The sequence below is a fragment of the Sitophilus oryzae genome, unplaced genomic scaffold (assembly GCF_002938485.1).
Source record: "Sitophilus oryzae breed Bouriz unplaced genomic scaffold, Soryzae_2.0 scaffold_179_pilon_pilon, whole genome shotgun sequence".
NCBI lineage: Eukaryota > Metazoa > Arthropoda > Insecta > Coleoptera > Curculionidae > Sitophilus > Sitophilus oryzae.
In genome coordinates, this window is record NW_022146501.1 from 10,596,385 (window position 1) to 10,611,946 (window position 15,562).

At 32.6% G+C, this 15,562-nt stretch overlaps 2 protein-coding genes across 2 annotated transcripts in view; one reads left to right on the forward strand and one right to left on the reverse strand.

The window, feature by feature from the left end:
* The first annotated feature begins 1,241 nt into the window (after positions 1–1,241).
* The window catches only part of LOC115882914 (ecdysone-induced protein 74EF), a 274,754-nt gene continuing 260,433 nt past the window's right edge, over positions 1,242–15,562 (forward strand). Inside the window, exon 1 of the mRNA XM_030901181.1 lies at positions 1,242–1,690. The gene's annotated coding sequence lies outside the window, so the exon portion shown is untranslated. The remainder of the gene's footprint in view (positions 1,691–15,562) is intronic.
* LOC115882915 (U7 snRNA-associated Sm-like protein LSm11) overlaps positions 8,033–15,562 on the reverse strand; it is a 42,254-nt gene continuing 34,724 nt past the window's right edge. The window contains exons 3-4 of the mRNA XM_030901183.1: positions 11,362–11,494; positions 8,033–8,449 (exon numbers count right to left, since the gene is read on the reverse strand). Of these exons, the coding sequence (XP_030757043.1) occupies positions 8,265–8,449; positions 11,362–11,494 (318 nt within the window). The 3' untranslated portion in view covers positions 8,033–8,264. The remainder of the gene's footprint in view (positions 8,450–11,361; positions 11,495–15,562) is intronic.

Genomic DNA, 15,562 nt, shown 5'->3' on the forward strand with positions numbered 1-15,562 from the left:
CTCACCGGTAAATGCGGTTGCATAATATATATTTCCAAAAGAAAATTCTCATAAAAAAACATTTTATACATCTTTTTATAACATCTAATGATAGAAAATGGAGCCCAACGTGGGGCTCCAAAAAAGTCAACTTTAAAAATTTAACTAGTATTTAAAAAATACTAAAAATATATTTAAATTTATTTTACATCTTGATTTGGTTACGTCTTCATAATTTAGTTTTATTATATTTGTTATTATACCGGGTGTGTCTGAAAAGTGGCTTACCCCCTATAACTTTTATATTTTTTCAGATAAAAACGAGATTTGGTATGTTAGTATGTGACATAAATTAAGATTTATTGACGCATTCAATTGTTTTTTGTCACTTCCGGTTTCACCGGAAATTACTACAACTTTAGATTTTTAAATGGCATCCTCGGTATTTTTTATTTTACTCGATAGAAAATTACACTCTGAACAGAATGACATATGATATGTCTACTTTTTACATTTTCGCATATGGTTTATTTGAAATTGTAACATGCGGTTCAAAACGGCAATATACTCGAATACCAAGTGTGTGGTACTAAATTATTCGAAAAAAATGCTTTTTCTAAATATGCTAATGAACCAACCTCGTTCCATTTGAAAAAATTGAGATATGATTAAAAATACGATTTGGGCATATTTTAACCGGCCAGGACAAGACACTAAAACATTAGACGATCAAATCTATTTTTCCAAAGCTCCCTGATTAAAAATTAGTGTTTTTAACACAGTCATGGCACTCTAGATTGAAATTTAAAATACGATTTTTTTTAAGTGAAAATGTCAAAAGGTGATATACGATATGTCATTCTATTCAGAGTGTCATTTTCTATCGAATAAAGTAAAAAAATACTTGATAATATTTGAAAATCAAAAGTTGCAGTCATTTCAGGTGAAATAGGAAGGGACCGCAAGACTACTTATTAGATTGCAACTCCATCTACTGAATCTAGCATAATGAAATGATACTATTAAATCAAAAACATACAAGAAACCAGTAATTTTATAAGTTTACTGACAAACCCCCAACCCCAACCTGTCAACGCGCTTTTCCCATTTTTTTCCTGCCGAAAAAAATAACAACAGAAGAACGCGATCACTATCCTTCGTAGCCAACCAACACACGGGCGAAAATCTTTCTCCAACATGCGCTCCCCGTTGCCTCCAAACCAGCCGACTCTAGTGGGCTCAGTCAGTCCGTTTCGCGCACCTTTGGCTTAGCCATCGCAGTCGCTCGCGACCACCACCACCATTCGATCAACTAGACAGTTGACGATCGATTCGCGCGCGCGTTTGCCCCGACAAAAGACGATCGCGGCGCGCTTCACGCTCACCGTGGTCCTTCGCGTAGACGCTCGAGCCAATTTTTTGGAAATTTTTCACAGAGAAAAACAGTTTTTTCGCAAATTTTTGTGGTAAACTCGAAGAGTACTTTAAAGGACTATTATTTTCGTTGCGCGTGTTGTGATTGACTTGCGAGTGCGTGGATACTTAAGTGTGTTTTTTTTTTGGTTTTTGGATTATACTACTTTGAACTGAAGAAATAGAGTTACTTTTGTGAAGGTGTCTAGACAAAGTGTCTTAGTTTTTTTTTCTTTTGGATTATATACAGTTGTTTTTTTACCTGTTTGGATTAACTTATTCGGATGGCTATCTTTCGGTAAGTCAGTTTAGTTTTGAAACACCTTTTTCTATTGAAGTATAATGCATAATTTATGTGATATCTATGTCCCCGGACGATGATCTTTACAAGAGAAAAGACATTTTTGTTATTGAAATGTTGCGAAAATGCTTTCTTTTTGGCGTTACAAAAAATTCAACCATATTCTCATATTTTTTCAAACTCTTAAACATCAAAGCGCGTCTGGTAGTATCGTTTAGTTTTCATTCTTTCAGAGATGGTTAATATTAAATATAATTAAGGACATATTTTTTTGCTGTTTTACATTGGTAAAGGAACACAAACTTTATTTACTTCATTGCCACTGAAAAGTTGACATTAGTTATCATCGGATAGTTTGGTTTGGAGAAGAATGTCATAGAATTTAACGAAAAATGTCATAATTTTCCTGTATAAAGTCGTTAAGTTAGGTTAGGTTTTTATTATTATTCTTTATTATTAATTACACTATTATTCATTGTTGTTTAATTGATTATAGTATGTACTCACAATCACTGTCTCACAATCACTATCTTCATTATTTAAAGTAATCTTAAACATCGTACCAAAAATGATACTTAGCAATAATGGAAACGAATTGATTTTACAACTAAGACGCGTTGTGATTTTTTGATCTTTTTTTTTAATTCAACCTTAGATATTTTTGAATTTTTTTTTTTGAAACGGTAGTGAAATTTGAAGAAGTATAAAGGGAATTTACCATTTTAGGACAAACAAAAATTTCAATGAAAAATACATTTTTCTCAAAATGTTAATAATACAAATTGTTTTCCTCTTGTAAATATGATCCGGGGACATACTGTATACATCTTTGAAAAGTATACAGGAAACGCCTTTTTCTGTAGGAGATAGAGCACTGTTCGGTTTTTATATGATTCAAAATAAAAAATATATAAATTGTAAAATTAGTAATTTTTTAATGGCCATAATGCGTTCTTTCAAAATCATGGAACAACTAAATCATTTCCATAGATCCAGTGACGTACCGTGACTTTGAATTTTGAGACCAAAAACTGAAACAATAATTTGTCAAAAAAATCATATTACAGCTATATGTTTTATTTTGCATAAAAATATTAACTAATAAGTCAGAATAATTATAATTCTTCCCTAACTAAGTGGTTTTATCGCTAAATTTAACTAAAGCTAAATACAACACAAATCTTAAATACGTGGACTATTATAACAACAAATACATCGTAAAAGACTATTTTGGTAGCATTCTGAACTAGAATTCAAGTTAAACATTTTAGAATAAAATTTAAAGGAAAAATGTTAATTCACTTAATATTAATTTTTGTATACTGCTCAGATTTATCTGGTCTTCTATCATATATTTTGGAAATTAGAGAATTATCTGAAGATTTTCATCTAAAAATTAGCATTGATAGTGGTGGTGGATCACTTAAAGTTTGTCTGAATGTGCTCCCTGAAAATGATCCCGAATATTTCAAGAAATATAAAAGTGCTGGAATTAATAAACTATTCATAATTGGCTTAGGACCAAAGTTGTCTGAATCTTATGCTAACATTAAAAGCCTCTTTGAGACGTTAGATCTGCAGTCCATACGTGGAATTTGTTCCTATACTTTTGCCGTTGACTTTAAGCTTATTATGATTCTCCTTGGTCTTCAGTCAAATTCATCCACTCACACTTGCCCATGGTGTGATGTAAATGTAAAGGATATGGAAATTAAAAGATCATTCAAAACTAAATATAACAAAAGCCAAAGATTTTAGTAAGCGCTTTTGAAATATTTTTTTTGTATTTTTTAAACTGTTGTTCAATGAACCATATAAAAAAGGGCAATTATTTTTTAGAAAACTGCATAAACATACCTTTAATCATTGGCGACGAAGAAACACCTGTCTTAAAGTATATTCCCCCTCCTGAGCTTCACCTTTTGTTAGGTGTGGTTCAAAAACTATTTGATTGTTTTGATTGGAGAATACCAATGTTGCAACAGAATGGATAACAAAAGCGGGATTGAAACTATATCATTATGGAAAATGTAACGGAAATAACGCCAGACAACTTTTAAAGAAAGTGGATATTTTGAAGACGATATCGCCCGGTAAAGAATCCTATTCAAAGTTTTTAGAAGCAAAAACCTAAACATCTTTTTTTTTAGGAAATAAATATATTGCAATGTTTTCTGCATTCAATCAAGTAGTTTCGAGTTGTTTTGGTCAAGCACTAAACAAACATTTTGAACATGACATCGAACAATTTAGATTGGAAATACTCAACTTAGGTATTAAGATAACTCCAAAGATTCATGCAATTCTGCATCATGTGCCAGAGTTTATAAAAGCAAATCATAGAGCTCTAGCATTTTACTCGGAACAAGCATCTGCGAGCAGGTTCATTTTTCCTTTAAATTATTTTCTAAAAAGTTTAACTTGAATCCACGTTCAGAATGCTACCAAAATAGTCTTTTACGATGTAGTTGTTGTTATAATAGTCCTCGCATTTAAGATTTGTGTTGTTCTTAGCTTTAGTTAAATTTAGCGATAAAACCACTTAGTTAGGGAAAAAATATAATTATTCTAACTTATTAGTTAACATTTTTATGCAAAATAAAACATATAGCTGTAATATGATTTTTTTGACAAATTATTTGTCAGTTTTTGGTCTCAAAATTCAAAGTCACGGTACGTCACTGGATCTATGGAAATGATTTAGTTATTCGATGACTTTGAAAGAACGCATTATGGCCATTAAAAATTCAGATCAAGACCACTTGAAAGAAAAATATATATTCGTAATTATTATAATACTTAATTGAATGTTCTACAAAACAACGATCATAATAAAAATAAAATATAAATAAATAAAGCTAATTTATCGTATAAATAACACATGAAAGACATCTGCTTAAAAAAATCGTTGTATACTTCCAAGAAATATTAATAGGCATTAATAATTGCATTGGTTGTGTAAATATTATTTTGTTGTAATTATTTTTTAAAAACGATATCAATTTATCATTTAACGCACGATACGTTATTTAATTAGTAATTTTCTAGTTATTTTTTCGTACGTAATCTGGTTTAAATTAAAATTGTTGATTTTAAAGAGAATTAATAAGTATATTTTTTGTAAAATGTTAAACCATATTTGAAAATTGCACTAAATCTATAATATTATTGTGTTATATTACTTGTAGTACAGCAATATGGTGTAATTTCATGAAAAGGTCTGGGTTTTTCATCACTGGAAGAGGAATCAAAACAAAATAAAAAGTTATTTTTTGTAAACAGCGTTGGATTGAATTCAAAGGGCAACACACCGCCTTCGCAGTGGCTTTATAGTAGTAAAACAAATTTGCATAACCGACAAAAAATGTTTAACGTTTTCGGACGTATACCTCTTCCCATCGTAAGAGAAAAAAAGCAAAAAAAAAAGAGAAATATCTATTTAAATTATCTAAATACAACTAACAGCGCATTCAGATGGGGCGGACCGTCCGGTCCGCGAGGATGTTTTTTCAAGATAGCTCATCCGGACGGAGCATACGCCACTCTTGTAAAATTGCTCATATAAACTCATGGTACTTGCTCGAAATCGCGGACGGTCCGCTCGGACGCTCCGCTCCATCTGAAAGCGCTGTAACCATTAAAAAACACTTTAGTTTTTAGCAGATTGATCTATTATAAACCATTGACGTTCCGTTAAAAATAGACTTTTTCGGAACGAGCCCGTCACAAAGGTATATACATTATTTTTAATATGCTGTAAGAAACAAATGCGAAAAAAAGGAGGTGATTGATATTTTAAAAATAAGGAATCGTTTTTATATTATAATTTTTCGAATTGGGGTTTACCTCGGGGTTTACCAGTAAAATCATTTATTTATATACAAGCTGAGTCGTAAACAACTGTAAATATTTTAGGGGTAGTATATTTCGATCCCAGAAACACTTCTATTTGTTTTTTCCACGAAAAATATTTCAAATTTGGAATTTTTTGAAAAAAATTAAAAAAAAACAATTTTAAGTTAAAAAATGGCGCCGGGGGCACGTATAGCCGCCCATACTAAAATATGTTAATAAAAAGTTGGTAGGCAGTTCTTTTAGTTTCAAAGTAAAGGAATTTTTCCAATTTTTTTTATCTCAAAAACTGCGACTTTGACTGATTTTGATGTTATTACAAATTTTGTTGCAAATATTATTCCTAATCTTAAATTGAAAACCGCGTTTCGCTAGCTACTGTAATTTTGGAGTTAGGATTTTTTAAAATTTTTAACCCCCTCCCATACCCCCCACCTCCACCAAAAACTAATGGCCAGATTCTCGGGTGCCACAGTATCTTTGTGCCAAATTTGGTTAAAATCGGTTTAGCGGTTTTTAAGTTATCGTGTTACAGATCAAATAACTCATTTTGAGTGAAATTAAAAAAAAATTTTTGCCGATCTTAATACCTACCATACCTGTTGTTATGGTCGGCTAAAAATATATTTTCATAATATGACAATATAAGTAGTAGATTTAATTCACACACAAGAAAGAAAACCCAGAAGAGATACAGTGGTTTTCAAAATTTAACGAAAAAATATATTTTTTTCTTAAATTTTCAAAGTAGAATAACTCGGTTATTTTGGAGTTATTTGAAAAACGGTGAAGAGAAAATATGTTTCTTTTATCGAGATCTACCAGCCCTGAAAATATTTGCACTTATTTAAGACTCGTACACAGGTATCTTAGCTTAAACAGGTATTTTAGCTTAAAAAAGGCTAGTAAAATATCTGAAAAATCTACATAACGCAGACAACTACTTTCTCTTAATGGTGTTACGCTATAATGGCTCTTTTCACCAAACATCGAGTCGTCTACTTCATAGTTTTAGCATAAAATTATAAAATTTAAACTAATCTTCATATTTTATTAATTTCTTTCTTGCATAATAGAATGGTCATTTTGTTAACTGTTAGATTTTCTTTAATCAATCAACGAACGATTAACATAGTTTGCTTTTAATCAAGAATTAAAGAAAAAATAATAATACCAGGAGAATTCATAGTGATAAACCCATAAAACAATACGTAAACGATCTAGATTATTTTGAGGTGTACTTACTTCTTTTCAAAAGAAATTTTCATTTCCTGGAATTTCCGGTTAACCGATGCAAGACATAATATACAGGGTGAGTCTTAAATAAGTGCAAATGTTTTTAGGGCTATTATATTTCGACCCCAGGAACATGGCGAATGAGTTTTTTTCGCAAAAAAGATGTTGAAAATGGTGCATTTTATTTTAAATGATCCTATATATTTTAGAAAACTTTTTAGAACTGCCTGTCTACAGCACTAAAAGGGATGCAGATACCGTAAAAATTCGGTGGCTCTCAAAATTTTTTTTAATTTTCAAATTTGAATAACTCGGTTAATTTGGACTTATTTCAAAAACGGTAAAGAGAAAATATGTTTTTTTATCGAGATCTATCAGCCCTAAAAATATTTGTACTTATTTATGACTCACCCTGCATAGGTTAACTCAAGACAAATTTCGAAAGTGATTATGTTACTAATGAAAAACTGTTACAATATTTTTCAAGATTTTAACTTGTGGACGATATCACGCTGTACTGCAAGTAACTACATATTTTTAAACCTCTTTTTAAGATTCACAATAAACTTACTATAATTCTATTCCTGACATAATGTCTTACCAAATTTACACACTTTGCATAAAATACATAATAAAATAAACAAAAAAAAATATAACTCCCCTAATTCAATATTTCATAGATTCAAATTTATCAAGACAAAATTTAAAAAACAATTTTATTCTCAAAGAAAATTCTCTGTATTAACGGAAAATTAAAAATAACGCTTGGCAGTGGTAAAACTGAAATAAACAATTTACCCAAAAATGATGGGAGGCAAAATGAAAGTAAAAATGAACAGTTAAAACAAGGCAACCTGTCGAAAAATTCAAATTTCACCAAAAAAATAGTAGCACTGATGTTACACTCTGATAACTTATTAATTTAAGATCATTAAGTACATCAAAATTTTAAATTAGCAAAAGAAAAAACATTTTAACAAAAAGAAAATAATGTATTCTTCTGCTATGCGAGTGAAAAAAAGCGCGCCACAGTGACCACTGAAATACCAGTTGATGATAATTTTTGTTGTGCTGATTCTTATATGCCTTGAATTAAAAAACTGACTTAGCGTTTTAAAATTTTAAAATAAATACTAAACATAACATATTTTTAAAACATTTTATTAGTTATAAAATCAACATACCTATGTACAACATCACAAAGAACAAAAACAAAAAAAAAAGAAAGTTAATGAACAATTCTAACAATTAATTAAAAAAAACAAACACAAAGTTCGGCACTAATTTTTGTAAAAGTTACAATCCTTAATGTTTGATTTATATGATTTTTTTAGTTGCTCTGCTTATTTTAGCCGTTGTTATTTCCAAAAATAAATAATACTAGATATAGTCCTTAAAAAATAATAAGATTTAAATTGAGCTTATGTACAAATAACAAAATCAAGAGTTAATGAAACAAAATAAAAGAAATATAACAATTGTATCAAGTGTTTTCCAACAATGCACATATCAACACTACGTGTTCACCTCTCATTACCATTCGCTGCACGTACCTTTGACATTCTTCAGTGTTTTTGCTAATTTGCTTCGTTTTTACTGGAGGAACTTGTACATGGTTGCCAGATTTCTTCATACTTACGTCACCAGTACCACTGGCATTGGTTGGCACTGAAGAAACATAAGGCAAATGTTTTAAATAAATCATTTATCAGAAAATAAATGTTTTTTCTTGAATTATTAATATATTCTTATTTATAACAGAGAAAAAAAAAAAAAGGAAAATAAAGGATTACCTTACTTAACTTTATTTTTCATAATAATTCTTCATGACTTTTTTCACTGATTCATTCGACATAATTGTTTTATTTTTTGTTTAATTTTTTGGGTCAAACCTGGATTTGGCCCAAAAAAATATAATTTTTTATGTAATTTTGACAGATTGAGGTATTTCAAAAAATAAACGATATTATTTTCGCAAGAAACTTTCTTTAGCACCTGGTATTAATATAATATATAAAAATGATAATTTTATTTTAATTCCTAAATTTTCGGAAAAATAATATAGTAAATATAATTGTTTAACTCATTTTTTATTTATATAAAAAGGTATATTATGCTACTTTTAACTTTGAATAAAAAGATTAAAAAAGGAACATATCAACAAACTTGTGGATCGCTATGGAACCATTTTATTCTTAAGAGTTGTCTAAGATGTATCTGTTCTTCTTCTTACGACGCCGTCTCCTTTCGAAGGTTGGCGATCCAAATAGCTAACGTCATTCTAGATACAGCCATACGAAATATGTCGATTGATGAGCAACCAAACCGTCTACGAATGTCCTTTAGCCAGGAATTCTGGCGTCTGCCGATAGATCTTTTGCCCTGGACTTTGCCATCAATTATTAATCTGAGAAGTTACATACTTTTTACCCCTCATTATGTGGCCTATGTAGCGTGTTTTTCTTTCTTTGATGGTAAGCATGAGTTCTTTCTGTTTTCTCATTCGATTAAGAACCTCCACATTTGAAACTCTTTGGACCCGTGATATTCTTAATATACGGCGGTAAATATACATTTCGAAGGCATCTAGTTTTTTTTCTAACGATATGTCAACTCTCACACCCGTACAGGAGAACTGAAAAAATGTAGCATCTGACCATGCGTACCCGTAGCTCCAAACTCAAATCTGACCTTGTGAAAAATTGTCTCATATTTATAAATGTTTTTCTAGCCTGTTCTATGCGGCTTCTAATTTCTTTCTTCGGGTCGCATTGATCATTTACAATACACCCCAAATACTTGTATGAAGACACTTGCTCTACTGGGTCACCGTTGATATCCAGGTGAATCTGCACAGGTGTTTTGGTGAATGCAAGAACCTTCGTTTTTGTGGTATTTATGAGGAGACCGCAGTTTTCACTATGCCGAACTAATTCATTCATTAGCCTCTGCAAATCTTGTTCATTCTCGGCCAGCACAACTGTATCGTCGGCATACCTGATATTATTGATCACTTTCCCGTTAATCTTAATTCCACATTCGATTCCTTCTAGAGCTTCTTTGAAGATAGCCTCTGAATATATATTAAATAAGAGCGGTGACAGCACACAGCCCTGTCTTACACCTCGTTTAATCGTGATTTCTTCTGACGATGTTCCTTCAATTTTAACCACTGCGTTTTGCTGCCAGTAGAGATTTGTAATCAATCGAATTTCTTCTCTATCTATTCCGGTTGTTTTGAGGACTTCTATAAGTTTTTGATGGTTAACGCAGTCAAAGGCTTTTCTATAATCTATAAAACAAGCGATTACATTGACATTCATGTCTCTGCAACGCTGAGTGATAACGTTTAATCCGAATAACGCCTCACGAGTACCTAGGCCACTGCGAAATCCAAATTGAGTTTCGTCTAGTTGGTATTCGCATCTTTTATAAATTCTGGTGTATCTGTTGCAACTTGTTTAATGCGTTCATGTGTCGGCGGTACGGCACCTAGGTTTCGCTTCCATATAACATGGTGGGAATTATTATTGCCCGGTACACTGCAAGTTTCGTTTTTGTGCTCAAGTCATGATTGTAGAAAACCTTGTCTTTTAATTTCCAGAATGCTCTTGAGGCGCTGCTAATCCTGTGTTGAATTTCAGAGTCGATATTGGCCTTTTCCGAAATCAAACTGCCGAGGTAATTGAATTCCGCTACATATTCCAATAGTTCTTCTGCGATTTTTATAGCATTGTTGTGATCTTCCGGGGGAGTGCACATGATTTTATTTTTATCGATGTTCAGCTAAGTCCCAAAGCCTCGTATGCCCATGTATATGTGTTCAACATTTCTTGCAATTGCTGTAACGTATTTGCAACTAGAGCACATCATCAGCGTATTGAAGTTATGTGATGAATTTTGTACGTGTTTTTGCCCTGAGTCTTTTTATGTTGAACAGACCGCCGTCGTATCTGTATATAATGCCCAAACCTCTCTCCTGCAGTTTGCTGTCCACTATAATGGAGAGCGCTGCCATGAATATATTAAATAGGAAAGGCGCTAAGACACATCCCTGCCTAACGCCTGTGTTTGTTAGGAAAGGATCGCTCAGTAAAAGGGATGCACGGCACTAAAAGGGATGCATACACAGAAAAAATCCTGTGTCTCTAAATTTTTTTAAAAATAAATATTGTTTTTTAATTTTCAAACTTGAATTACTCGTTAATTTGGACTTATTTGAAAAACGACCAAGTTGTTTATCTCAATTTCTGCATAACTAACTATTAAATTCTGACATAATATTCTTCTAGATTTACTAAGTCTAAACAAAAATCAATGGTAGAATGAATAATAAATAACATAAAATAAGCTCAGAGTGCACCAAAAATCCGCCAAACTTCAAAACAAATTCAAATGTGTCAACTGAAACGTCAAACAGAACTGTCAGAATGGGGGGGGGGTTCATAAAGTCGATCCCCTCTCTACTGCAAGAACACATGGATAACATTATATTCCTTCCTTAATCTTTTCATTCAAAGACTTTTAACGAACAAAACCTTATAAATTAATAAAAATTGTTATCGTTATAGGTTACCTACCTGTGAATTTCGTTTTGATCGACCTTTTCCAAAATTCTTCGACCTCATCCAAAGCCAGATTGAAATGTTTGTCGAAAGCCAACAAAAATGCCGTGCAATAACCTCGCACACCCTTGTCGTTGCGTGTAACAATCTGAAAACAATAACAATTAATTTAAAACATCCCAGATATTTTGTTTAATAAAATACAAACTAATGATAATTGTTGCAACTGGTCGTATAATATAAACATACGTTTCGTTCACTCCTATTTTTTGGTATATTTTGTTTTTAGCGGTTGAAGTTAAAAAAATAACATATTATTGTCAAATTCTTGAAATTAAATACCGTATGATCGAAAAAAAACGGCGTCAGCGATGGCTATGAAATGAAGATAGCTGTAATTTTATATGTAAATTTATATGGGAAATGTCATGGATCGTCATTTCCCAGCCAACTGGACGCCGTTTTTTTTTTTTTCAATAATACGGTATTATATTATTTGGTAAGCATGAACTATGGAGTCAATTGTATTACATACAGGGTGTAAATATGTTCGAAAAAATAGGAGGTGGATGATTTTTTTTAAAGATTAAAGTGGGTTTTTTATATACAGGGTGAGCCTTAAATAAGTACAAATATGTGTAGTATATTTCGACCCCTGAAACACGTGTATGAGTTTTTTTTCTTCGCGAAAGAAAAATTATTGAAAATTTGGAATTTGGTGTCAAAAATCCCTACACCGGTTTAACGCAGGAAACTCAACAAAATATGTATTATCAGTGGTGGTCAATCCTGGATTTACTGTTATGAACCCGAAAATAAACGTTAATCGGCTGTTTGGGTGTTCCCAGATAAACCAAAACCGACAAAAGTGTTTCCAAAAAGATGGTGGCGACATTTGTCTCAAAAGCGGGTCATGTAGCAACAATTCCTTTGCTAGAGAACTGTTACTGCTGACTGGTACATATCGTATATTTGTTTGCCGGAATTAATTGCAGAGTTTTGAAAAACAACCCTCAACGAACAATGATCCTCCACCAAAACAATGCAAGTTCTCACACAGCTCGAAAAACAATTGAGTTTTTAAGAAAGAAAGCACCGATTTTTTGAACCATCTTCCATACAGACCCGACCTAAGTCCTAACGACTTTTTTACTTTTCCAAAAATTAAGAATAAACTGCGTGGTCAAAGGCAAAGGTTCCAGTCCCCAGAAGATGCAGTCAGCGCCTTCAAAAACGCAATTTTGAAGGTACTAACAAGCAAGTGGAATAACTCCTTCAGAATTGGTTCAAACGGATGCAAAAATGTATTTCTCTTCCTAAAGAATACTTAGAAAAACGATAGCGTTTAAAGCTATCTAGACTTGGTTTTCTCTATATGCAAAATATAAAAGACAACCCTCGAAGTTAAAAAATGAATTGCATATTTTAACCCTTTATAAGGCAGTGTAAATATACTGTGGCCTTTATAAGTATAGTGGCCGGCCGTAGCTCCAGCGTTAGTGTGTCGATCTGCGGAGCGGAAGGTACTGGGTTCGATCCCCAGCCAGTACGGTCGCTTTATTTATTTAAATAAAAATATTTATTTATCTAAATAGAGCGACCAACGAGCCGCCACCTCAAGGAAGGTAATGGCAAACCATCTTAAGTATATTTGCAGCCTCTCAAATAGAGCCGTTCGGATTCGGCAATAAACTGTAGGTCCGTGTACTTGTGAAAAACTGATGACACACATCACACGTATATGCGAGAGGTAGCCGACGCTCTATATAGAGTATGGCACTGTAAGAAGATAAGACAGTACTAATTATTTTCAAGTTTGATAAAAATGACTTCAAAAATATATAAACTAGCACAAAGGGAGCATATCTTCTTAATCACATCAATTTGGATTTCTAAGTAACAGTTGCACAAATGATATGTTCGACCTTTTTAATAATGTATACTCTAGCCTGAATAACCATCACTCTACAGCTACAATTTTCTGTGATTTCTCTAAGGCTTTCGATTGTGTAAATCATAATATCTTAATTAACAAATTGCAATACTATGGTTTCGGAGGAGTGCCGTTCGAATGGCTTAAGTCAAACCTCGCAACAGAAGGCAGCTTGTGAGGATTGATACGTCTATGTCTTCTTATAGAATGTGGTGTCCCTCAGGGTTCAGTACTTGACCCTATTTTGTTTCTGGTGTTTATCAACGACATTGCAAATCTAGACATTAGCGGTAAAATCTGCCTCTTTGCGGACGATACTAGTTTCACTTGGAGCGGCCCAGATGTTGCGGCACTATATGATACTATATCCAGTGACTTACGCACCATTAAGTCTTGGTGCGATTCTAATCGCCTCAACCTATCAAAAACTAAAGTTTTGTCATATAAAAGTACTATACAACCTTTTGTACTTAATGACACCACTATTGACGTCGTGGACTCTGTGAAATTCTTAGGACTTGTTGTAGACAACTCGTTAAAATGGGACTTTCACATCGAAGAAACTAAGCGCTGCCTGTTTTGCGCTAAGATCAGTTTCTAAGGAACTTAACTTCTCAACCTCTAGAATAGCCTATTATGCCCTTTTTGAATCACATCTTTGTTATGCCCTTCCATACTGGGGTACTTGCTGCGCAACAAAATTTGATCGTGTTTTCAGACTTCAAAAGAGGGCAGTTCGATATTTATTGTGACTGAACAGTAGAACTCACTGCCAGAATTTCTTTAAAAATTTGAAAATACTGACTCTTCCTTCTTTATTCATTTTTGAATCCGTTTGCTTAACCCGCAAGCACATATCTGCTATTCCCGAAAGGCCATCTCATAACTATCCACTTAGGAATGCACGATCTTTATTTGCCAACCCCGAGCTCAGAACTAGTTAAAGGTTCAATACTGTACAATGCCAAAAAAGCTCTAAAATCATACTTACTGGCGGTAAACGACTTTTTTGTTGATGTTTAATTATGAACAATTTTGAATTTTAAAATTTTGATCATCTCACACACTGGTCAAAGGTCAAGTATTTAATATTTTATAACTCTAAAATTATATCTATTTACTGCGTACTGTTCTAAAACTGTCCATGTATATTCTTTTTGTAATTTTAAAGACTTAAATTTTTTTGAATTGTATTATTTGTATTGTGTATTTTTTGTTTGTATTTTTTTTGTGATTTTGTTGTTTTGTGAGTGCTTTGTCGATGAAGCTGTTTTGGCTTTTTGTACAATAAAGCGTTGTTTGTTTTCTTGTTTTCTTGTTTGATGGTCGATTTTTCAACCAGAGACTGTTAAAGCAAATAGATAATATGTAATAATCTAATGTATAAACTGTATGTATCATCCAATGTAAGAAAAAAAAATATGTCCATATCAAGTAAATCAAATTTTGCTTTTCGAGAAACTCGCATCCAATGAGAAATGATCGACAATATACAGGAAATTTTAACGATTTTAGAAAATATTATCCGAGCAGTAAATTTGGTGCACTAAATAAAATGAAACAAACGCCACAGATACATTTGTTTCTATATTTTTAAATTTTTATCACACGAAATTTGCATAGAAAATGCTTAGACGACAATTATTACCCACATGAATGACACACAGCGAACTCAGTGTCACCAACACTCACTGGTCGAATATTCAACCGCTTACGTTAACTTTTCGCGCCAATTCGGCCAACGTATATGCTTATGCATAGCAAACAAACTGGGCGATAAAACACTTCCACGCGACTGATTAGTTCGTTATATTAAAATGGTCGATTTTGCGACCATCAACCTATAAAGGGTTAAAATGACGTACTAACATCATATCACTGCTAAATATAAGCTTGTAAAAAGTATGCACATATTTCTTTTCTCTACTCAAATAGTAGCACTATAGCTGCAGGTATCAACCTTTGAGAGCTTTTCTAATAACTATACTTACGAATACTGTGCTATAATTATGTAGTATAATTATATTAACATTTAAGATTGAGTTTTTTAAGCAAATTAATTAGATTAGTGGTGGTACCGAAAAACCAAATCGAGAATTCCGAGAGCGACCGTGTTGACGAACACAATAATTAAAATTTCCATCAAAAACATATTGTATAGCAAGGTTAGGACCGCCATGGTCTTAGGCGTGAAGACCTTGTGTGGTGACCTCGTTTGGGACCTCGCCGAACCAACCAAGGTCCATCGCGAAAGTACTGTATCGTTCGACGGTACCGCCGCTA